Source organism: Haliotis cracherodii, unplaced genomic scaffold, assembly GCF_022045235.1.
Source record: "Haliotis cracherodii isolate W230 unplaced genomic scaffold, xgHalCrac1.p SCAF_5, whole genome shotgun sequence".
NCBI classification, from domain to species: Eukaryota; Metazoa; Mollusca; class Gastropoda; order Lepetellida; family Haliotidae; genus Haliotis; species Haliotis cracherodii.
This window is the reverse complement of record NW_027266308.1, coordinates 15,408,730-15,434,684: the sequence shown is the minus strand read 5'-3', so window position 1 is coordinate 15,434,684 and position 25,955 is coordinate 15,408,730. Positions and strand designations below refer to the sequence as shown.

The following is a 25,955-nucleotide window of genomic DNA, read 5'->3' as shown; positions in this document are numbered from 1 at the left end:
AATGGTAAAAAATGCCTTAAGCATTAGCATTTCATATATCCAAGTACATGTGACCATGCGTATGTAAAAATCAGTTCCTCGTTGAAAGATGTTTAAGTCTGCGTGTTACACAAGGGCAAATATTTCATTACGGCTCTCATCCGAATCTATGGCTCTTTCGATTCATGATTAGAAAGAAACGGGAACTTTAAGAAGCCCACATGACATCAATTGTTTGTTATGTTAAGAAGGTTGATAGGCTACCAAACATAAACTACATCGGAAGCAATGGCATCCTTCTTAGCTACATTAGCCATGTTGTCACACGGGAGGAACATTTATTTGCTGATTGTGTTCACCCTGGGTCTAGATTATGTCGCATTAATGGCTTTTGGCCGTTCACACATTCTCACTAATCTCGGAGTGTAGACGTTTGATCCGTTGTCCAAGAAAATGACTTCCTTTCTGGGGTCATGGACGAATTTTTCATGTGAAATCGATGGAAATCAGTCTCACAAACCATTTCATTCTCTAGGCTGTCCTTCGTTTCATATATATATATATATATATATATATATATATATATATATATATATATATATATATATATATATATATATATATATATATATATATATATATATATCGTATATATATCGTATATATATCATATATATGTGTGTGTGTATATATATATATGACATATATATATACAAAAATGAGGTAAATGTTCACTCGGTGTAAATGTAATATATAATAAAATAATAAAGTCCACGTTAGTCCATCATCTTCTTTATATCAGATCATATAACTGATATAAAGAAGATGTTTATTATTTTATTATATATATATATATACCAGACTCTGAAGCCTATATACATATATGTAAAAGGTTAAGCGTGATGTCCCTCCAAATGGTAGGAGGTCCAGGGTAACATCATGTTATATAAGGAAAGAGATGAGGCAACTGAAAGGTAGTCAAATAAGTGTTGACGTAAAGGAGACACATGACATTAGATAATCGATGTTAGTTTCTGTATTTAAATATGACTTTGTCACTTTTTAAAGAAAACATTCGTTTTGTCATAAAATTGAAATAAACTGTCTGGTTTGATGGTGGCTAAAAACATATACGAAATGGTCATTCGACGGTGATGTATTTGATACAGATATCCCAGTTGTGTTTTGGACCTAAATTTCCAATGTTTCGGCGACTGTCTTCAGCATTGTTGTAATTTTGGAATTGTTTTGTCAAATCCAATTTTCAAATGTATACTTTCTTTTGCCCGGCATAATTAGTTTAGGATATGTTTGAGGACAATGACTAGTATATATGGAACTGTATATTGAAAGATTCCGTGTTGAATGTGGGGTTACTAAAAGTGATTGTAGACATGTGTAAGTTTTTGTTTTTTCCAATGCAGACAAGAATTTTTTCTCTGTATTGGAATCGTTGTAGCTCCGTAACCTCTGGATATGATATAACGAAAGTGTATTTTACTTATATTTATGCAAGTTATTGTCAACAAACTGTTTATTAAATTCGTGTTAGATATAGAGATGTAATTTGCATTAAATATTTATTTAGACATTAGGCACATTCTGGTTCAAATAGTGATGTCGGCGAAACATCTAGAGCTATATGCACAGCTGTATTTGCTGTATTGGTAATAGGAGAATTCGGTTCGTAAAGGACTGTAACGTAAAAAGAATTCGTTTTGTACAAGTTCATTAATCGACAGCAAATAGGGTATCATATTTCATGGCTTTTGGTAAACCGTTAAAACAGTCTAAAACTTTTGGCGATGATATTTTTGGACAATGTGTGTGATTGAGCGAGAAATGCATGCATTGTCAGTTTGTTCTAAGTGTTTGGGTTTTTTCTTTTAGTTTCACATGAAATGAGTTGTATACATGGAGTCTATTTATGAAAAATGGCATGTATATTTTTAAAGACGTTTTGATTTCTAGCAATGACAAGATATTTCGCCACCATAATAAAAGGGAGACGTACGTTACAGCGAGTACTGAAATTATGATGAATACATGACTTCTTGAATGCTGCACAAACCTTGGCATATAGTTCTACAGCCATGCATGTTCATGTTTTGTTTCAAGAGCATGTCTCTCAAATCTTTCAAATCAGTGATTTTTTTGCATACATCAGACTTGTGAGGCACTTTCCACCAATTGAGACGTGAGTGAGTGGATATTGTTTTTACATCGCTTTTAGCAATATTCCAGCAATATCACGGCGGGGCACACCAGAAATTCCCATGTCGGGAATCGAACCCGGGTCTAAGTCGTGACGAGCGAACGCTTTAACCACTAGGCCCCTAATTGAGACGACCTCTAAACGAAGGTCTTGGTGTTATAAATCTACTGAAGAGAACAATGTAGTCCAAACGATTTTATTTACTGTGTTCCAACGTTTGCCAACATTATAATTACACTGTGGCCTAGATGCGGCTGGAGTTGGGTGCTCCGTATCACTATTTTCCTGTAAACGTTTTCACGCTTTTCCAAATTAAAGGGTATCACAATGCATTTGTCAAAATGAAAGTTCATATCGAAAGTTTTAAAGAGCAACATTCACTTAGAAAATATAAATGATTCATTATTAAAAAGGTATTGTCCCGATTGTTAATCCTTTTTTTCAGGTCGCAGTCATCAAAATAATTTGCATTAAGTGCCTCGAAGGACATTCACTGAACTGATGACCATTCATCACTACAGTCCCGCTCACTTTATTGCAATAAGACCTCTTCATCTATCCTGGCATAACGTGTGTAGCACCCATCCGACTGGAATATGTGTCCACAATGCCAGTCTTCTTCCGTCACACCGTGTTAGATTTCTACGCAGCAGCAGCTCCAGCGCATGCTCAAACGAAGATATATTCTTAACCGGAAGTAAGAATCTGAATTTGCAATGCAGACCTCGTTCGCTCTTTGAAGGCTCCTTGGATTAGCATTCATCACATTGACGAGATCTTCATGAGATCTCTGCGAGGGCCTATGGGCCAAGGATGAATATAGCAGAGTCATCTACATCTGCCGGGTTTCTTGTTCCATTAACGGAGGTATTTGGCATTAATAGCTTGCATTGGAAAGGTCATCGACACTTGTTGGCGTGGCTCGGGCGTGATTATTGTACAGCTTTGTCTTAAATCAGCCGTTGGATTCCGGCCATGGCCATGTTGTGACAAGCTCTGGGAGAGGGACATTACTTGTTGTTAAGTTGAATGATGACAATTTGAAGCTTGGAATTTAAACTGATTCAGAAAATTTGAATTTAATGCAGAATGACAGAATAGTAAATCTATGCTAGAAGATGAAAACATTGATAAAGTGTTATCAAATACACGGTGTCAGGGTAAATGACGTAACATCACGTATCTACATGAATGTCCGGAAAGAGAATTGGTCTTCAGCAACCCATGTTTGCCTGTAATAACAGGCGTATGCTTGTCATGAGAGGCGACTAACGGGATCGGGTGGTCAGGCTCGATGACTTGGTTGATGCATGTCATCGTATCCCAGTTGCAGCGATCAATGCCCATGATGCCCATCACTGGATTGTTTGGTCCACACTCGATTGTTTACAGACCGGCGTCATACAGCTGTAGTATTGCTGAGTGCGGCGTTAAACAACAAACAAACAAACCACCACACAGCACTGCTACACTAAACTGCACTACACTACACTGCACATCACTGTTACACTACACTACACTAAACAGCACTGCTACACTAAACTGCACTACACTACTCTGCACATCACTGTTGCACTACACTACACTTAACAGCACTGCTACACTAAACTGCACTACACTACTCTGCACATCACTGTTGCACTACACTACACTTAACAGCACTGCTACACTAAACTGCACTACACTACTCTGCACATCACTGTTGCACTACACTACACTTAACAGCACTGCTACACTAAACTGCACTACACTACTCTGCACATCACTGTTACACTACACTACACTAAACTGCACTACACTACTCTGCACATCACTGTTACACTACACTACACTAAACTGCACTACACTACTCTGCACATCACTGTTACACTACACTACACTAAACTGCACTACACTACTCTGCACATCACTGTTACACTACACTACACTAAACTGCACTACACTACTCTGCACATCACTGTTACACTACACTACACTAAACTACACTACACTACTCTGCACATCACTGTTACACTACACATCACTAAACTGCACTACACTACTCTGCAAATCACTGTTGCACTACACTACTCTTAACAGCACTGCTACACTAAACTGCACTACACTACTCTGCACATCACTGTTACACTACACTACACTAAACAGCACTGCTACACTAAACTGCACTACACTACTCTGCACATCACTGTTGCACTACACTACACTTAACAGCACTGCTACACTAAACTGCACTACACTACTCTACACATCACTGTTACACTACACTATAGTACACATCACTGTTACACTGCACTACACTACACTACACAACACTACACTACACTACACTACACTACACTACACTACACACCACACCACACCACACCACACCACACCACACCACACCACACCACACCACACCACACCACACCACACCACACCACACCACACCACACCACCACACACCACACCACACCACACCACACCACACCACACTACACTACATTGCGCTGCCCGGCACGGCACGGCGTGGCACAACATTACACCACCATGTGATAGATACACGCTACTACACTTTTAAAAAGCTAAACTTCATTACTACCTTTCACAAAACTACACTCATACTGCACTGTACCACACAATACTACACTGCTCTGCTCCGCACCGCACTGCACCGCACTGCACCGCTCCGCTCCGCACCCCTCTCCGCCACACCGTACCGCACCGCACCATACAACTCCACACGGCATCCAAACGCAACGCAAGCCACTATACAAGACTACAGCACACAGCAAAACACTACACCGTACTCTAACTTACAGTCCCGCCCCGCCCCGCCCCGCCCCGCCCCGCCCCGCCCCGCCCCACACCTCATCTCACAACAGAGCACAACAAAGCAGCACAACACCACACCGCATGGCACCGCACATTTCCACATAACACCATACCCTACCGCAACACACCTCAACACACCACAACGTACCTTCCAATTAAAAAAAATACGATCATAGTATTACTAAAAACAACTTTGTCATACTTTACCATGTCAATATAGGATTTAGGAGAGTCCAGACACTACAGTTCCTCATTTTCTTTCATTTTGGTATACCAACACAAGCACATCTCGGTAGCTGACGCGTGGCTCATAGAACATTTTGAATGCAATTCTGTCTGGGTGATACGTCACATTATATTCTCTCATCCTGTCTAATTATGAACATAAATGACAATAAATGAATAGGTCCTCAACAACCCATGCTTGGCGTAAGAGGCGACTAACGGGACCAGGTGATCTGGCTCGCATGTCATCGTATCCAATTGCGTAGATCGATGCTCAGGATGTCAATCAATGACTTGTCTGCTCCAAATTCGATTATTTACAGACCTCAGTCATATAGCTTGAATATTGCGGCGTTAAACAACAAACAAACATTTGTCACTAGTTTTGATGTCCCCTCTGCTGTTCCAGGTACAATCATCTCGGCCTTCTCTGTGTTATGTGGAGCAAAGACGAGGATAGACAAGCCAATAAAAGCATTCGGATTAAACATCTTGTCAGCACTTCTACAAATGGCATCTTTCATCATCATAGTCGGCTGGGTGTGGAGCATTATCTGGGGGATGAACTTCGTCCAGATCGCAAGTATGTCAGACATCCCGGCTTCATGCACTTCTTGGCGGCAACAGATATATACATATTTACCTCATTTAATAGCGGTAACACTTAACTTTACGTTCATATTAGAACATGATAACTAGATGTATTAATCTTCAAAGTTTTATGGGAGGTTTAGTGGTTATAACATTGGGTCGCTGAGCCGAAGCCCGTGATCGAATCCCAAACATGTCCACCCTCAACGCCCGACCCCCATGCCTCCACATTGCTGGGATATTGCTGAAGGCGGCGTGACACATCCTTCATTACTCGCGTACTCCTGTGATTGTGAGGGGCAGTAGGGCATTTTGGGGGTCGGTGATATTGCTGGAGAACTGCCAAAAGCGGCGTAAAACCGTGGGTATCCGGGGACAGACTAGGTCCCAACACCCGATACTCATAATTGGCGGCCATAATGGGGGTCGGGACCTGGGGTGAAGCGGGGAGATCGCTGATCATGATATCAGTTTCTGGGTGCCTGTCCCTTACTTGATTATTTCTCAGGTCGCTTGGTAGACATGGGCCACAAAACAACACTCGACAGCTAGTAAGCAGGGGCCATGCCTGTCTTGTTACCGTGATAGGAAACATACTTATCGACAACCCTCTGTGTCCTGGAGATCAATAATGTATTTTGTTGTTGTTTGTGGTTGAGGGTATGTGTTAATATTCATTTCTGTGGTTATGTCTAATCTGTGACTAGTTAGAATGCATTTTGAAATATTATAGTAAATTTAGACATAGCGTGGAAACACGTAGTACCTGCGTAGATATGAACAACCGTTTCCCATAGTTTGTTTCATGTAATATACATGTCGTTCTGTAAATAGACGTTTTTTGTTATTGATGTTCCATGTGTGCAGATAAACACCATAGTGTATCCTTTTACTGTGAAACATCGTTAACCAGAACTCCTCGACAAAAGTGTTGTTTCAACTTAACCTACTCAATTTTCCAATCATCTTGATTTTGCTTTCTTTGCTCAGAAGATGAATCTAAGGAGAAGGATGGAAGAGAAACCACAATGGTTTAAAGGAACCTGTAATTTGTAGCCGAAAGATGTAGGTGTATGTCCCTTTAAGACCAAGCATGTCCTGACTAACGAACTCTTTAGCGATCTATTACCGACCCACGCGGGCTCCCAGCTGGGGAGACGATGCATACTTCCTCTTCATCTTCTGGTGACAGAACAACACGTGTGGCTTAACAAGATTGGCATTCGTTTTATCTTACAGTTTTCTTTAGCACATAGGGCTTATTTGTGTTCCCGTTATACCTTAGCAAGGTAGGAGAAATCGGTTTAATGATTCGGCATATTCTGACGTAACGTGAGTGAGTGAGTTAAAGTTTAACGTCACATCGTCAATATTTCAGCCATATCGTGACGAACCTGACGTAACGAAACGCCCGCTTCACATATGCCAACATTCCTTTGCCCTGCTGTATTATTTTTGCCGACATTATTTTTTGTCTCCAGAGTATTACTCTTGCTGTGAATAAAACATGTTGTGCTTTAAAGTGTAGTCAGGTAGTGTAATGATTCAGTTAGTGATTGAGTGAGTCGGGTTTAACGCCGCTTTGAACAGTATTTCAGTTATATCGAGCCGTGTCAGCTACATTTGTGAGGAAAGCCCGAAGTGATGCAGATATACTACTACTTTGATGAAACCCACGAGCGCGGATGTGGTGCTGACAAACCAAGAAACAGGACCAGCGAATTCCGGCACCTCAGTCAACTGGGCCACTCTTTTGTGCCCCGTCTAATGGTTAAAACGTTGGCTCGTCAAGTTCTTGTTCAGTGTCGTCACACAGTTGGAAGCACTTGGAATGAATTAAATAATATATTTTAACTATTTTTACTCCGACTGAGTTGAGCTTGCATAGGCAGTTTTCATCTGTGTACATCTCCTGATTTCGGCATGGAGATTTTGGAAGTTGATGTATTCATGTCCCTCGACATGAAGTTTTATTTTAGTCTCATGCACTATTCTTTGTAATTTTGAGTGTGTGGTTTTACGCCGCGTTTCGAAATCGCCACGCAATATCATGGCAGGAGACACCAGAGATGGGCTTCGAACATATTCCAATGTGGGAAATCCAATCCTCAAGGCTTCGGGACCGAGGTTAACCTCCATGTTCATTACATACAACACAAGGGACATTTAACATTCCCGACAAGATTCTAAATCTTTGACATAAACTGCAATACATTTTTAACTGATAGTGTTCGTGAAACTCGGCACGTAATGCCTGTCAGGTATATAACTATCAACTCGATCTTCGGGTTAGTGTGATGACAGTGTAGTAACAAGGTGGTATTTATCGTCAGTTAACGTAAACTTTCTTCCATTTGTCAACCTCATAAATACCCGAGAACATCAGGTCTTTCAAGCCAATGAACAGCATTCAGTCACTTTGTAATGGCAGTTGAGCCGCTTACATGTACCAGACTCCTTCTTCCACGATATATTATGATAACAACACTGTAGGTCATGTTCTGTCATGTGGTAGTAGAAGTAGTAGTAGTAGTAGTAGTAGTAGTAGTAGTAGTAGTAGTGGTAGTCGTAGTAGTAGTAGTAGTAGTAGTAGTAGTGGTAGTAGTAGTGGTGGTAGTAGTAGTGGTAGTCGTAGTAATAGTAGTAGTAGTGGTAGTAGTAGTGGTGGTAGTACTAGTGGTTGTAGTAGTAGTAGTTGTTGTTGTAGTAATAGTAGTTGTAGTAATAGTAGTAGTAGCAGTAGTGGATTTTGGTAAATTCCAATTGCATTCTCACACCCTGGGAAGTATACAGCCCACGCTGCCCTTTAGACACCGGAAGATTTGCTTCCGCATTACCCTTTCATCCTGTCGGGTACAGTTTCGCTGTTGGTGAACAGAGGAAAGTTTCGAACCAATTCACTTGTCCAGCTCACCATCCACCTACACTCCGCCATCAACATTGCTGTGAACTGTGAGACTAGCACAAGATCACGGTACGTTTGCCTCTACCATAGACACGTGCTCGTGGATTTCACCAATCCAGTGGATTTCATAATGATGTCAACCAAGGTCACACGCCCACTCGCTCAGTCTGTCTGCTTCCCCATGTGGGAGATTTAATCCCCACAACTCTATTTTCAACTAACAATTGCATGTATGTTTGATCCGGAATGCTGAGTACTTCCGAACTGTATTTTAGCATTCCTCTGCGAATTTCTCAACCGGTTTTCTTAGTGTGTTGTGGTGTGAAGTGTGACTAATAGAATGTATAGTTTAAAATATGTTTTTTTCTGTGTCGAAAAAGAACTTATGTGCCCTCTAGAATATCAAATCCGCCAGTGTTCTAGAGAATTATCATTTTCCTTTAGCATGTTTGCTTTGACACATGTACCCGATCTGAGCTGTCTTTTATTTGATTTCGTAGTACATGTTTTTTTTCAAATTATATTCTGTTCACAAGCTTTATATCCATATATGTTTAGATCAGTTTCACATAGTGTCATTAGTTTTCAATACTTCCGTTTCCAGTGGCATCGGGCGAATCCCAAAGGATACCTTACTATGTCAGAAGGCAAAGCAGTGTAGAGTGATCTGCCCTTTGTGACCTTTCTTCACATGCACTGACCTATCGTCGGTGGCACGCGAGTGCCATCTTGTTATGCCGAGACGTCAAGAAAAGCCAACCAGAGTTTGAGAAAGAGGGAAATAACTTAGATTACACTCAGGAATGCGTGGATACAGGCCCCTCTGTTACACTCGGTTGCTGAAGGATTTAATTATCTTCTGCAGAAGCGTCTGTCGCTGGCATGTGTGGTGTCCTTTGTTGAGTGTATCGAGTCACGTGATCAGCAACTCGGCAGAACTCGGGTGTTTCCGATATTTTGCGAAATGTATGTCAATATTATTTTGAACATTTTCAAACGCCGTGACATTCATTTTAATCATGTTCTGTGTGATTCTCCGCCAGAGTGGTTTATATTCATATGTAATGTTGTCATGTTAGCTGGACGATAACATTTATTGTTTTGTTACGAGATCGTACTGAAACGCCATTCATATTAGGATTGTATGATCATAGATGATATTATTCTTCACACGATTGATTGTAAATTTGGTGCAATATTCATCTCTAAAATATTTCATTGAGCAAAAGAACGGTTTGATTTATTTTAATCTCCCTTTCTTAGTCTGAACAGCATCCGATTAGCATTGCAAGGATACACGTCGACACATATAGATTGTGACCTCGTTTGCTAAGATCATTTATTCCTCACAAAAAGTTAATAAGGTAAGGATCCCCTACTACCCGTCGTAATATTGCAGAATAATTACTAAAAGCCCACCTCATTTCGTCTCACACGTTTTGATAAATCATTCTTTCGGTTAAACAGTGTGTCTTGTTTAAATATGTAATAATTAAGTTACACAAAAGAACGACTTCAAATGCGTAATAGATGATATTGAAAATAAAACCGAAAACAAAGATAATTATAGGTATCTCACACATTTGTTTCCATACTACTTAAAATGAAGCTGAAGTGACAATATTTGTCCCTGTTCTGGAGCACTGCCATGAAATACATGTAGGAGTCAGACCCATAGCTGGCTTCACATCCGTAGCTTGTCTCATCCCTGACAAAATGTATGCTCGAGTTATCATATGACGTAATGTTGGTGCAATGTCATCAGGGACATGTATTCATGTCTTTCGTTCTGTGCCCCTCCATCTGAGCCTTTGGACACCCTTTACTATTGCTGGGGTCATTTCAGGGTTAGGAAGATCATTATTCAAACTTCTTCATTATTCACTGCGTTACATAATGTAATAATATGCTACTCAAAATAAGTTAAAGAAATCACAAAATTGGACGGCTGCGTGTTGCGATGCCCACCAACCATGACAGATTAACGATAGTGTTTGAAAAGAAAATCGGATGTTCTTTAACTTCTTTTGATTAGTTAATTTCATCAAACTGTAAATATGCCACAATCTTGAGTCCTTCCTTGTATCTGGGTCTAAAATATTTATTCAATTGTGTTGTTATTCAAGTACGTAATTATTCGCATCAAAGATATTGGATAGTTGTAGTTCGTACTTGATCAAAACTGGCAGCTTTTGACGTTGTCGCCTGTTCATAATGAAGGTTAAGATGAGGTATTTCATTAGCATTCTTGGTTGGTTCGAATCTTTGGTCTGCGGGCGCAACGCTGTTCGTCGGTTTCATCAGTGTGGACGTACACAGTTGGTGTCACTATCTCCTTCTCTCCCACTTTAAAGAGAAAGTGTTCTCGTTGGTCTGGCACCCTTTTCCAGTCTAGGTATTGACGTGTTCAGTGCCATGTGTGATTATAGCCTTGAGGTAATCATTAAATAGCTATGAGAATTATATACATAAATAATATATCAGACAACAGAAGTGGTGTTTCAACAACTTGAATCCAACCTGCTAGGGCCGCCAATTCCACATGGACCTAGTGCCCTCATCATAAATAACTCATCCATTCAGTGTTGTATACAACAGAAATCGATACCTTTAACCTTCAGGCACTTGACTTTCTGGTTAGATGTGCAATAATGCGACAAGAGTTGTTTCCCTTTTTTTTTTTTAAAGCAATTTTTCAAACGTAGAATCTGTTTATTCGATTTTTCTGGTTCGTTTTATGGATAAACCATTTTGAAGTTTTGTTATTGACCTTTATTGGATCTATTTATAGAAAACTGGAAAATATTTGTTGAGATACCGGTATTGAAGGTAAATATGTATTTCCTAGCATATTTATAATTAATAAATGCCATATAAAGTCAATTAGAATCATTCGTTTCAGAAAAAAAACATTTGGAAACGATCAATTTGGGGTGGCCTTTCCGAGTTCGCCTGATTCGTGTCAGGTGATTGTGAAGTTTGTCTTCTGTGAAATAGTGATGTCTGCACTACGAAACAACCGTTTATCATGTGTAACGTTATGATAGATATTCATTTTGGGGAATATGGTAGTTTTCATATAACTCTCATCTGATTTCCAAACAGTATTTTCTGTATCTCTATTGATCCTAGTCCTTTATCAGTCATGACATTGCCCTTTTTATGCGTTTAAAACTGTTTGTATATTTTGAATTTATTTCATAACTGTCCATTGCATTTTGTATATTCCTTGTTTATTTGATGTCTGTATACATTTTTGCGTGACGGTCCACGGGACCTAATCATGTAGAATGTATTATGTAAATTAAAATAGTGATTCGATACATGCTGGTCTTGATTTAACAAAGCACTGGAATCTTATTACACCGAACTATTTAAAACACAAATATCCTATAATCCAAGCTCGGAACACTAAACAAGCATTACGACTTTATACCATCAATGTTAGTGACTGGGCTGGTGACATTTTCCGTTAAACTTAATGGTACACTCGTAATGGTTTTACTTTATAGGTTAAAGTTAATGGTACACTCGTAATGGTTTTACTTTATAGGTTCAACTTAATGGTACACTCGTAATGGTTTTACTTGAAAGGTTAAACTTAATGGTACACTGGTAATGGTTTTACTTTATAGGTTGAACTTAATGGTACACTGGTAATGGTTTTACTTGATAGGTTAAACTTAATGGTACACTCGTAATGGTTTTACTTGAAAGGTTACACTTAATGGTACACTGGTAATGGTTTTACTTGATAGGTTAAACTTAATGGTACACTCGTAATGGTTTTACTTTATAGGTTCAACTTAATGGTACACTGGTAATGGTTTTACTTGATAGGTTCAACTTAATGGTGCACTCGTTATGGTTTTGCTTGATATGTTAAACTTAATGGTACACTCGTTATGGTTTTACTTGATAGGTTAAACTTAATGGTACACTCGTAATGGTTTTACTTGATAGGTTACACAAAATGGTACACTCGAAATGATTTTACTGGATAGGTTACACTTAATGGTACACTGGTAATGGTTTTACTTGATAGGTTAAACTTAATGGTACACTCGTAATGATTTTACTTTTTAGGTTGAACTTAATGGTACACTCGTAATGGTTTTACTTGATAGGTTCAACTTAATGGTACACTGGTAATGGTTTTACTTGATAGGTTCAACTTAATGGTACACTCGTAATGGTTTTACTTGATAGGTTAAACTTAATGGTACACTCGTAATGGTTTTACTTGATAGGTTAAACTTAATGGTACACTGGTAACGGGTTTACTGGATAGGTTACACTTAATGGTACACTCGTAATGGTTTTACTTGATAGGTTACACTTAATGGTACACTCGTAATGGGTTTACTCCATAAGTTTCACTTAATGGTACACTCGGAATGGTTTTACTTGATAGGTTACACTTAATGGTACACTCGTAATGGTTTTACTTGATAGGTTAAACTTAATGGTACACTCGTAGTGGTTTACTTCATAAGTTAAACTTAATGGTACACTCGTAATGGTTTTACTTGATAGGTTACACTAAATGGTACACTCGAAATGATTTTACTGGATAGGTTACACTTAATGGTACACTCGTAATGATTTTACTTGATAGGTTAAACTTAATGGTACACTCGTAATGATTTTACTGGATAAGTTACACTTAATGGTACACACGTAATTGTTTTACTTGATAGGTTAAACTTAATGGTACACTCGTAATGGTTTTACTTGATAGGTTAAACTTAATGGTACACTCGTAATGATTTTACTGGATAAGTTACACTTAATGGTACACTCGTAATTGTTTTACTTGATAGGTTACACTTAATGGTACACTCGTAATGGTTCTACTTGATAGGTTAAACTTAATGGTACACTCGTTATGGTTTTACTTTATAGGTTAAACTTAATCGTAAACATGAAATGGTTCTACTTGATAGGTTAAACTTAATGGTACGTTTGTAATGTTCTTGTTGGGTAAATGAAACGCAATGGTAATGTTTGCTTGCTGAGATAAAGTCAATGAGAATTTGCAATGTTTTCTCTTGTTAAGTGAAATAATATTTTGTAATGGGATTGCTTGATATGTTACAAATAATAGTAAGTTTGTGATGGTCATGTGTGATAACTAACACCCGATGGTATGTTTGTGATGGTCTTGTTTGATAAGTTACACATAATGGTATGTTAGTGAGTTGATGAAATGTTATTTATTGGTCAAATGTGATATCTTTGAGTTTGGTGTATTTGTTTGATGGTATTGAAATAGCTGAAGTTTTAATTCGTGAACTCAACAACAAATCAATAAATATCAAATATTACAATAATTATATTTTGCATGCATGGGTTCTGTATTGTGAATGTCATCATTTATTTAATTATTTATCGACCATCAACTTTGTATTTGGCATTACATCTACAACTGTCACACAAATGTCGTGTAAAATGTCTTTTGGTCTTGACGTTGACGATTTTTTTATGTTTATGTCATATTCGTATTTTACATATAACGTGATTGTGACGAGCGGCGGAGTATTTCAGAAAATAAAAGCTTCAAATCTTTATTTTGTTGTCAATACCTTTGGTATATTCATATTCCAATATCTATAACAAGACCCCAGACAAATTGGAGATAGATTCAAGAATCTACACTCCCGTTATATCTACATTTATGACACCGATGCTCCTGATTCATGTACCTACACTCACCGAATCCCCAAAGTGATAACACCAGGTGTTCCTGCTTCTAGAACCTACACTCACCTAGTGCCTAATGTGATAACACCAGGTGTTCCTGATTCACGTACCTACACTCACATAATGACTAACGTGATAACACAAGGTGCTCCTGATTCATGTACCTACACTCACCGAATCCCCAACGTGATAACACCAGGTGTTCCTGCTTCTAGAACCTACACTCACCTAGTGCCTAATGTGATAACACCAGGTGTTCCTGATTCACGTACCTACACTCACATAATGACTAACGTGATAACACAAGGTGCTCCTGATTCATGTACCTACACTCACCGAATCCCCAACGTGATAACACCAGGTGTTCCTGCTTCTAGAACCTACACTCACCTAGTGCCTAATGTGATAACACCAGGTGTTCCTGATTCACGTACCTACACTCACATAATGACTAACGTGATAACACAAGGTGCTCCTGATTCATGTACCTACACTCACGTTATGCCCAACGTGACAACACCAGGTGTTCCTGCTTCTAGAACCTACACTCACCTAGTGCCTAATGTGATAACACCAGGTGTTCCTGATTCATGTACCTACACTCACATAATGTCTAACGTGATAACATCAGGTGTTCCTGATTCATGTACCTACACTCACCGAATGCCTAGCGTGATAACACCAGGTGATTCAAGAACCTCCACTGACGTAATATACATATTGATAACAGCAGGGATTGGTGATTCAAGAACCTACACTCACGTTATGCTAAACGTGATAACACCAGGTGTTCGTGATTCAAAAACCTCCACTGACGTAATGCCTTATGTGATAACACCAGGTGTTCCTGATTCAAGAACCTACACTCACGTCATACCTAATGGGATAACACCAGGTGTTCCTGATTCAAGAACCTCCACTGACGTAATATCCACAGTGATAACACCAGAGGTTCCCAATTCAAGAACCGACACTCAAGTAATACCTAATGTGATAACACCAGGTGTTCCTGATTCAAGAACCTACACTCACGTAATGCCTAATGTGATAACACCAGGGATGGGTGATTCAAGAATCTACACTCACGTAATGCCTAACATGATAACACCAGGTGTTCCTGATTCAAGAACCTACGCTCACGTAATGCCTAATGTCATAACACCAGGTGTTCCTGATTCAAGAACCTACACTCACGTAATGCCTAATGTGATAACACCAGGGATGGGTGATTCAAGAATCTACTATCACGTAATGCCTAACGTGATAACACCAGGTGTTCTGATTCAAGAACCTACGTTCACGTAATGCCTAATGTGATAACACCAGGTGTTCCTGATTCAAGAACCTACACTCACGTAATGCCTAATGTGATAACACCAGGGATGGCTGATTCAAGAACCTCCACTGACGTAATATCCACAGTGATAACACCAGAGGTTCCCAATTCAAGAACCGACACTCAAGTAATACCTAATGTGATAACACCAGGTGTTCCTGATCCATGTACCTACGCTCACGTAATGCCTTATGTGATAACACCAGGTGTTCGTGATTCAAAAACCTCCACTGATGTAATACCTAATGTGATAACACCAGGTGTTCCTGATTCAAGAACCGACACTCAAGTAATGCCTAATGTGATAACACCAGGTGTTCCTGATTCAAGAACCTACACTCACGTAATACCTAATGTGATAACACCAGGGATGGCTTATTCAAGAACATACACTCACGTAATGCCTAATGTGATAACACCAGGTGTTTCTGATTCAAGAACCTACACTCACGTAATACCTAATGTGATAACACCAGGGATGGCTTATTCAAGAACCTACACTCACGTAATGCCTAATGTGATAACACCAGGTGTTCCTTATTCAAGAATGTACACTCAAGTAATGCCTAATGTGATAACACCAGGTGTTCCTGATTCAAGAACCTACACTCACGTAATGCCTAACATGATAACACCAGGTGTTCCTGCTTCAAGAACCTACACTAACGTAATACCTAATGTGATAACACCAGGTGTTCCTGATTCAAGAACCTACACTCACGTAATGCCTAACGTGATAACACCAGGGATGGCTTATTCAAGAACCTACACTCACGTAATGCCTAACGTGATAACACCAGGTGTTCCTGATCCATGTACCTACACTCACGTAATACCTAATGTGATAACACCAGGTGTTCCTGATTCAAGAACCTACACTCACGTGATACCTAATGTGATAACACCAGGGATGGGTGATTCAAGAACCGACACTTACGTAATGCCTAATGTGATAACACCAGGTGTTCCTGATCCATGTACCTACACTCACGTAATGCCTAATGTGATAACACCAGGGATGGGTGATTCAAGAACCTACACTCACGTAATGCCTAATGTGATAACTCTAGGGATTGGTGATTCAAGACCAAACACTCACGTTCTGCCTACAGTGTGACATAGAAGTCCTACCCCTGACCTTTCCCTCTATGGCAGCAGAGATTCGTCGCTTCATATGCGTGCTCGGATCCAATGATCGTGGAATAAAATCCAAGGTTCGGCTCGATTACAAGCTCTTGTTTGTGGTGAACGTCTTAGGCTTGCTTTCTTGGGTTCTTTCCGACCACACTAAGCCGACAAGCACGAATACAACTGATATGCTATTCAAAGCGCTGTTAAAAACAGAATTCACTGTCAGGTTAAGCTTTAGACGTCTGACAATTGTGAGTTTACAAAAAGAAAATCAGTCTTTTGCTTTCTTGAGCGATTGTATGGTATATCATCAGTGCCAAAACAGCATTCACACGTGCGATTTCACAAGACACGAAATACCAATTGGATTTGCATGATGTATGCATGGTTTGTGAGCGAGGCGTATCCGCTGCATGTACACCCCTTTTCGTGACAGAGCCCCCGTGATTTCATCATATCATCCCGGCTCGGTCGTTATCCAACAGTTGATGCACCAGGGAGGATAACTCCTGAAGGATTGTCGAATCCACGCTGCCTTTTCCACTCCTTATTGTTACCATGGCTGTACGAAGAGTTTTAAAATATGCATTGTCCCGCAGTTAGTAGTGAGTCACAACAGGGTATCACGTGAAAGGGCTTCAGGCATCCCATGTGTCGCATCGAACACAGGGACTTGCTTTCAGTGGCGAATGAAGGCTTTAACGATAAGGATAGGCGGGGTCTCTTGGACTCCCTGAACATTTTTTTTATTTTGTTTGTTACAGCAATATTCCAGTTATTTGACGGCGGTCTGTAAATGATCGACTCTGGACAATCACTTGATTGACATAATGAGCACTGATCTGCGCAATTGGGATACTATGACATACTAAGTCAGAGAGCCTGACCACCCGATCCCAAAAGTCGCCTCTTACGACAAGCACGAGCTGTTGAATACCTATTCTAGCCCGGATCTTCACAGGTGTTCAGTGAATGTGGTCGCCCTGCCTACCACACTCTTAGAAGAATGCACGCAACGAAGCATGAGTTATTGAATATCTATTCTAACCCGATGCCATTTATGAAAAATGAGTAAATGAACTTGATCTTTCAATTGTCAAGACAGAAAATCATATGCAGCAAAAACATGTATGAATTATGTGTGAAAGGAAATTGAGAATTGTTTTTCTAGATTCTACTAGAATGAAATAAATAGAAGAAAATTATGGAAGATGGATCTTTACTACAGACAGACAAGAATGGAAGGAAAATCATTCATAAAACTTATCTGATGGCAACAAAACTGTGATCCTTGTTCTGGAGTATAAGATAATTTCTTCTTTAGCAAAATTAGTGAGGAAATCGTAAGTGGCTTCATTGCCGAACTCTGTTAACTACCACTGGCTCCGCCTGTCTACCTTAAGCTTATACCAGCCGTACATCACAGGCTGCGCCACTCCACTGTTACTACATGTCCATCTACTCAACTGTATCAGAACCACCTCATACCTGTATGTATGCTTATCTGCCATACTCTGTACATCTGCATCACTTGTTTGATGACGGTGATAGAACCTAAACTGAAACGTTGCCCCTAAGAAGGTATTTTCTTTATAATAATTGAAATATGTGTGCAGTGTAATCTTTGTGAATGAGGAGAAATATTTGGGAGTTATTTTTCGTTAAGGTGGTCTCCCTATGACGCTGTTGTGAGCGAAGCAATGGTGTACCAGATTTTTCTCTATTTACAAGCATCATCTTATGGCACGGCGTATTTAGTTGTTTAAATTCCTTACAATTTTGTTTGTTTTAATGTTTATTAACATGTTAAACCAATATTCTAACAGTGATGCGATTGTGAATGTCATGGAAATATGGACAAGTACTTACAGATTGAGTGAGTGAGTTTTATCTCGCTTAATTGACGAAGTAAACCACGCGTTACGTGAACTAGTGAAACTAGTGGAATATCCGTTCCAATATGGATTCCTCTCAGAGTTGGTTAAATTATGACCTGTGGAACAGAGGTCAGCCGAATGAGTCTGATGTTCGCAACCTCCGTTTGCCAGCAACATGTAGTTTTAATGATTATTTATAAATACCACATTGTGATGAATCACCTTCGGATAGCCTGGCACGTGGATGTTGAACTCATTTAATTAATATTCATGTTACCTAATGAACTCAGGGGACACGGTCGGCTCTTCGCCGAGGGGAGTTGCGTCCGTTAAGAGTGTCAGCATCCCGTGGGTTCGAATCCACTATCAGCCCTGATTATGATCCTTTGTTTGTCCGCACCATAGCAATAAGGTTGTACACGTTTAATATCTTGATAAAATCCATGAACACAGACATGGTGCTTCAAGACAAGACAGGGCATTGTTGCCCTGTTGGTTGTCCGGTGGTATTCGAGTTGCATCCTACAGGCATCTCAGCATAACATGATCGAAGGTTCGAATCCTATATTCACCCTGGTTATGAGCTTTGGTTTTTCTGCTGCATGTACCCCTGCTCGTGGGATTCACCAAAGAGTAAGACCTGCCTATTTTCCGGCTGTCCTCCTTTATGAAGGCTACACGCCGCCATACAACTGTAATTACTGCTGAGAGCGTCATTATACTTCTACTAGGCCAGTACCACTCTTTGGTGTTGGTGGTATGTTTAGCCCAAAGAACAAAACACACGTCTTTTATAGAACATGGGAAAGGTTTATTTTCAAAACATGTAGATTTCATTAGCAATAGATTTCCCCGTGGATGACACGAGATACAGTGCACCGAACACACTTGATAGGGATCGCTTGATAACGGGATTATAATGCTTCAATGTTACATTCATTTGTATCTATTACTGGTGTCATTTTTTATTTTATTTTTTATAAAGTTAAAATTGTTGCTCCAGTTCCTACAGATGTGACAGTTCATCCCCCCCCCCCCCCCCCCCCCAAACAATGAGGATGCAGACAGATATCTAACAGTATCAACATACATGTCATACTTTCTGTCACATAGTATTTACTTCACAGTTGATGGGAATGTATATTGAAAATATGGATTTATGAACATATTGGATAAATGGATAAATACATACACCTGTGTCACGTTTGAATGACGTCAATACCAGTGGCGAAAATGACAGTCCTATCAAAATATAATATAAATACATGTTATCGATCAACGTGTTTCTAATAGAATTATAATCCGCGTCTTTTTCATTCTGCCACAAATAGTATCCCAAACACGTATGACAGTTCTGAAAAATACGTCTGTCCCTTGGAGGTATGTGTAAGTTCATGAAGGCGTTCTCGCTGTTGACATTTTCAATGAAGGATATTAAAAATATGATCGAGTCCTTTCAAATATTCAGGTAAGACTTAAATGGAATCCCCCGTGGGGTTTCCCGGTCAGAACTGATCCCCATTCACCCTTGCTTGTCGCCAGAGCCGACGAATGAGGATTGGGTCATCAGGCACCGTGACTTGGCTGATTAAGTTTAATCTTACCCCTAAAGTGTTGCTCGTTACTCATGCTTCAGTCATCGGTTCGAGTGGCACAGACAATATTATTCACAGACCGTCGTGTTGGAGCTGGTACATTGCTGACTTCTGCGTTAAACAACGCTCACTCACTCACTCTAAATGGGGCACATAAGGTCGACACTTTTGTCCCAACGGTCATAATCAAACCAACTATCATTGGATCCTGGCACAACCGATGGACATAACGTGTGCCATATATTAAACATTAAGCTACTACTGCCAATCCCATGGAATGATATGCCAACACCAACGAATACGGGTGTTCGTTCTCTTAGGGCCGAGAGAGACACGGTCGTCAAAGACGACGTTTGCTGTAGAGAATTGCGTCCCTTAGGCATCACAGAGCCCTACGATCGTTTTGTTCGAATCCCAGATTTACCGTAAATACTCGTCCTTGAACGCGACCAATCGTAATCTTGACGGAATCCTACCGCGATCAACACATCACAGTTGTTTCTCGGTCTGTTCGCAATTAATGTAAAATGTACTGACTAGGCATGTATTTCTTTATCAGCAACATGGCTGCATGTTTTAAAATGGGACGTTACACTACCAATATATTGTCTGGCAATACAACTCTTTTGTAACAACAAATATTCTGTTATGAATAGAAAATAAACAAATACAATCTACAGAACATCCCATCTTACGTACATTACTGTACACACCTTCTGAAATATGTCAGTATAAAAACACGTATAACAATCGACTTCGTATCCTTGACATATATTAATGTAAAACACAGATAGAGTTTTGTTTGAAATGGGTCAGTGCATCGTTTGGCAGTTCTGCTTTCCATAGTGATTAGATGGAATGGACTAGATCTCAAAACCGCAGTCGTATTTCAGCCGTTGTATTCTTCTTTGGAACATGATAAGCTCCATGCTTACATTCACACTTGTAATACAGCTTCGAGCATGGACACCAATTGTGCAGTCTGTTTCTTTATGCAAATAAATTATATTTCTTCTCGGAATTGCAAATTCAAAACAAGGTAATTTCGCCGAGAAGTTTAACTTTAGGTATATCGAAGACCTGTTATATTCAATAATGGTGAACTAGTCAATTCCCTTCCATTGAGCGAGAAATAAAAGAAACCAGAGACACCGCCTCATTTGTTTCATATTGATATCTGTGTATTTAGATTTAGAGTGCCAAAAAATATCAATAAGACTGAATGACGAGAGGGACGACTTCAACTTTCCAATAGTCTTCATGCCGAGCATTTCATATTTCAGAATGATAGGCTTCAAACCTCGATATTTACTACAGCTTTCGTTATGTTATAATATTTAGACTCTACAAAATACATTCTTAAAATAGTGTTGCCCTCATTAGTTAAACATATAATCATGTAAACGATGGTTTGAGCTATTCATCTTTTACAATTTGATTAGAAAAGCCGAATTACGAGAGAGAGTTGGACCTTTTGATTTGTCATTGTCCTTCAAGAAGATTTTGAAAGCAGGAATAGATGAGGGATGTTGATCTTCCGAGTTTTCCTCTCTTAATGATAAAGATAGAAAGCTTTTATGTCTTTGGATCCCACTGTGACCTTGTACCAGTTTTCCTGGTTAAATTGCAATGTTCAACTTACAATTGAGATTTGCAATGACGTTGTTATCAGGTATTTTCTACGTCCAAGTGTTTCACGGTGGTCTAACATTGGGAGGCAAACCGTTATCGTATGGGAAAACTGATGACTCAGTCGTGTGTACTTTGAATCAGTAAGTTCTATCACACACCACTAGTTACCGTAATACATCAATACATGGTGCACTTGCCCCAAAGAAAGCTTCGTTTATAGGTAGCTAATTAAGCGACTTATTGCGCACTTTATTTTGGAAGCGTTTGTGGCCCACATACATAAACATTAACGGCAATACAATACATTTGCGTAAATGACACGAAAACGCGCTTTAGATACAATTCCAAACATGTTTTTGTTTACAGAGAAAACAACCGTATTTCATCGTAAGGAATACCAGAAATTGATCAATATTATGGTCATTGGACAAGTTCTCATCCCAAACAAAAGCTTTCTTCATATATGCGATGATAGCGATAATTATGCAAATATATGACGGAAGGAAGGCAACTAAGGGAGATAACTCTTATGCACTACCCATTCTGACTTGACTACAATAATTGACGGTGTTATGATAAAGCTCACAACAAACGTATAACACACATAAATTCCATACCAAAGACAGGAACATATGTGACATATAATTATGCTGCGCCGAGGGCCGACTGAGGATACACTGATGAAAAACATGGTTGAAGTACACGGTTACATTGAAACATCCAATGGCGCCTAATAACATTTGAGAACATGACATTATACCATCCAGGATGGTGTGTGCTGCTTGACACACCACTGTTATAACAACTGATAACATGTACTTAAATACTGACGTAGTTCATGAAAGATCATGGTAAACTGATCTCAACTGCATCCTTCTCCCTTGATGACAGATTGTAATCAGTTGATATCTTCCACTGCAGATGTATTAAAATATGAAGTCGGAATAATATGCTTTGATCAAATTCACACATATATATGTCGTTTTCTCAGTCTACAAGAATTATAATATGTTTTACATCTGTAATGGTCACATAGTGGTCACAAAATGCTTTGATCCCATACCTATAGTAAGCGCAATGTAGTTTTGATACATGTGTTTAGAATTCAAAAGTTTACACATTTATATATTAGTTATATTAATACAGAGTTATGTGAATATCTGCTTAGTATGTTAATGTCATGAACTATCATGTTTACTATATACTAACGGTGTTAGTTAATAACATTATGCTATAAAGGGACACTAGCGTTGTTATCATACCTATGTAGAAAACATTAGTTTTCACAAACTGCCGAGCAAAAGTAAGTGTCAGTGTCAGTGAGTATGGTTTGACGCCACTTTTAGCAATATTCCAGCAATATCACGGCGGGGGACACCAGAAATGGGCTTCACACATTGTACCCATGTCGGGAATCGAATCCGGGTCTTCGGCGTGACGAGCGAACGCTTTAATCACTAGGCTACCCTACCGCCCCGGGCAAAAGTAAGTATACACCCATGTTTGAACAAGAAACAAACAAACAAGAAATGGTTATTCAATGTTGATGTATTTGACACGGATATCATATATGTGTTTTTGACCTTACGTTTGCAGAGTTTCGGGACGTTTTGATAACGTTTGTATTTGAGGCCAAATCCAGATATTTTCTTTTGCCCAGCAGTTTACATACCCAAAACCTGTCATGACAAGGTGAATGAATGATGATGGCATTCTGATAACATACAAGTGATACATTGATAAAAATATCGTCATAATATTATTTTTATCACGTGAGTATAAGATTTATCTGCAAATATGACATGTTCAGATGGTTTTATTTGTACCATTACCATACAGGGGTAGGTAGAAGCACTGTTCACATTTATATACACCGGGGGTCCGAGGTCCTCGTTTAATACGTGCCATAAACATTAATCAGAGATTATAAGAATATTCACAGTCGCATCTCTGTCCTGGGACACAGAATCCAAATAAAATGGAAGCGACGAATTATATTACGAACATTAACAAATTATTGTAAGTTACAGTGACATCATCGCGAAAGAGGTGAGAATGTCATTTACTACCGACAGAGAGCGAAGGTCAAGGTACAGTTGGCTCATAAGAAGCGTGTTAGTCAAAGAAATAGTTACTTCAATATTGACCAAGCCAAAGATGTGAACACAATATTTAGTTCAAGCAATTCCAATGGTCGATTAATACTTTCTTCTCAACGCATTGCATATTTCTTATTTTGTTAGTGAAATTATTAAATATATTTGTCATTTTTAATAAAGAACACAGCCACCTTGGTCATAAATGCAAATGTTCCAACTTGTTTCGTGTTCTTACCGTTTATTAGTTCTGTGGGTACTTTGATCAGCGAACCCAAACATCTTACTATAAATGACTTCAGCTTGTCCCTAACATTCCCCATCTGGATCTATTCCTTTAACGAAAAAATATATATCATCGTACAAACATAGGCATATTTCAAAATAAAACAATATCTGAAAAAAACAGACCAAAACTCTCTGGTAATGTTGTGAGTGAAAGGCCATGTATAACTATGTATAAAAAATCGTGAGCAGAGAGGTACCACAATGGAGAGTGTCTCTGTTCCACCTGCGTATTCCTCGTCACGACTTTCCAGCTGGATCTTCTGAATCCGAGATGGATTCCACACTTTCAACTGTCTCTGTCCTTTGTACAGCAGCAGCACGTGTGGGCCTTGGGACAATGTCGTGTATGACAATAGCCTCCAGTTTTTCATTGGTCAACGTAAAAGGAGACAACTGATTTTCAGACATCTGCCTTTGAAGAATTTTTTGATGCCTTGTTCGGGCGTTCATTAAAGGTCGCGAGGGGGAGATTTTCTCCACGGAATGGTTCAAGAGAGGGGGTTGTTGAAGTGTAATCATTGGCTGCGGATGGCTGGCTGCACTTGGGCTTAAATACATATCGTCTCCATGTTTTACGGTTCCATTGCTACTGGGTGTTAGGGTGTCGCGGCTTGTGGATGCTTCTTGATAGTTTCTTTCGTGCTTGGGAGATATTTTTATTGTATGTGTGTGTTGCACTTCTTTTGATTTACCATATTCTTCTGAAAAATAAAAATAAATGTTAATTTCAATGCAATCAATCAATCAATCAATGTATTGTTTTTCATACTTTATTCGTAAATGGTCTTGTGTTAACATAAATTGAATTAGCACTCATAAATCAGTGGAATGGCTTAATTATACAATATTCGACAAAACCTATTACAAATTATATACTGGACAAAAGAAAATACACACATGAAAATTAGATGACACCCTAATACAAACGTTATCCAAACCTTGGGTCGGTCCTTTGTTTAGTACAGCTTGCGCCTGATTGGCCTTGTTTCAAATACTAACACCCAGCATTTAACCAGCACACCAGCCTCTACACCTTGCCATGCGGACAACAAATATCTGCTCTGTGTAGTATTTTCATATGAGACCGTCCATATAGGTTAGTGATGTTTCTATACATATTGTTATAATGTACTTGCATCTTTTTGTGTAATCAGCTGTAGTGTTACACAGTCTTAATACATATTTAGGTAGGTCATTACATGTAGTCATATAATTGCAGCCATGTTTTAACTAGGTTAGCACTGTATATCTTCACCTTTCCTAAATGTTTCATTTGAGAATGAATGAGCGAGTGGGTATGTATTTATGATGTATGTGTTTGCTTCTGCGATTTTTATTTATGTATAATGTAAAGCATTCATTTGTATGTGTAACACATAATTCATGTTTTCTAAGGTAACCCGTTTTACCTTAGTGAGTATATTTGTCTTTGTATTTAGATGCAGGCATTATAAGTCCTGTCATTTGCGTTGGTGAACGCAGTTCCCGCCCCAGTTTCACCTACAGGGTATGCTTGTATTTTCTTGTGTATTAATGAAATTAATTAATTGTATTTATCATATTATTAC

The 25,955-nt window shown here is 39.1% G+C and overlaps 2 protein-coding genes across 5 annotated transcripts in view; one reads left to right on the top strand and one right to left on the bottom strand.

Annotated features, from left to right (window-relative positions):
- LOC139443108 (protein stum homolog) overlaps window positions 1-14,262 on the top strand; it is a 92,848-nt gene extending 78,586 nt beyond the window's left edge. The window contains exons 2-4 of one of the 3 annotated variants that reach the window (XM_071224050.1): window positions 5,643-5,816; window positions 6,815-6,889; window positions 9,334-9,345. In XM_071224050.1, coding sequence (XP_071080151.1) covers window positions 5,643-5,816; window positions 6,815-6,861 — 221 coding nt within the window. In that variant the 3' untranslated portion in view covers window positions 6,862-6,889; window positions 9,334-9,345. Of the gene's footprint in view, window positions 1-5,642; window positions 5,817-6,814; window positions 6,890-9,333 lie in introns of all 3 variants that reach the window. The other 2 variants (XM_071224051.1, XM_071224049.1) reach the window with 2 other exon arrangements.
- Window positions 14,263-19,840: 5,578 nt separating this feature from the next.
- The window catches only part of LOC139442983 (uncharacterized), a 57,013-nt gene continuing 50,898 nt past the window's right edge, over window positions 19,841-25,955 (bottom strand). The window contains exon 3 of one of the 2 annotated variants that reach the window (XM_071223912.1): window positions 19,841-25,088. In XM_071223912.1, coding sequence (XP_071080013.1) covers window positions 24,625-25,088 — 464 coding nt within the window. In that variant the 3' untranslated portion in view covers window positions 19,841-24,624. The remainder of the gene's footprint in view (window positions 25,089-25,955) is intronic. The other variant, XM_071223913.1, reaches the window with a different exon arrangement.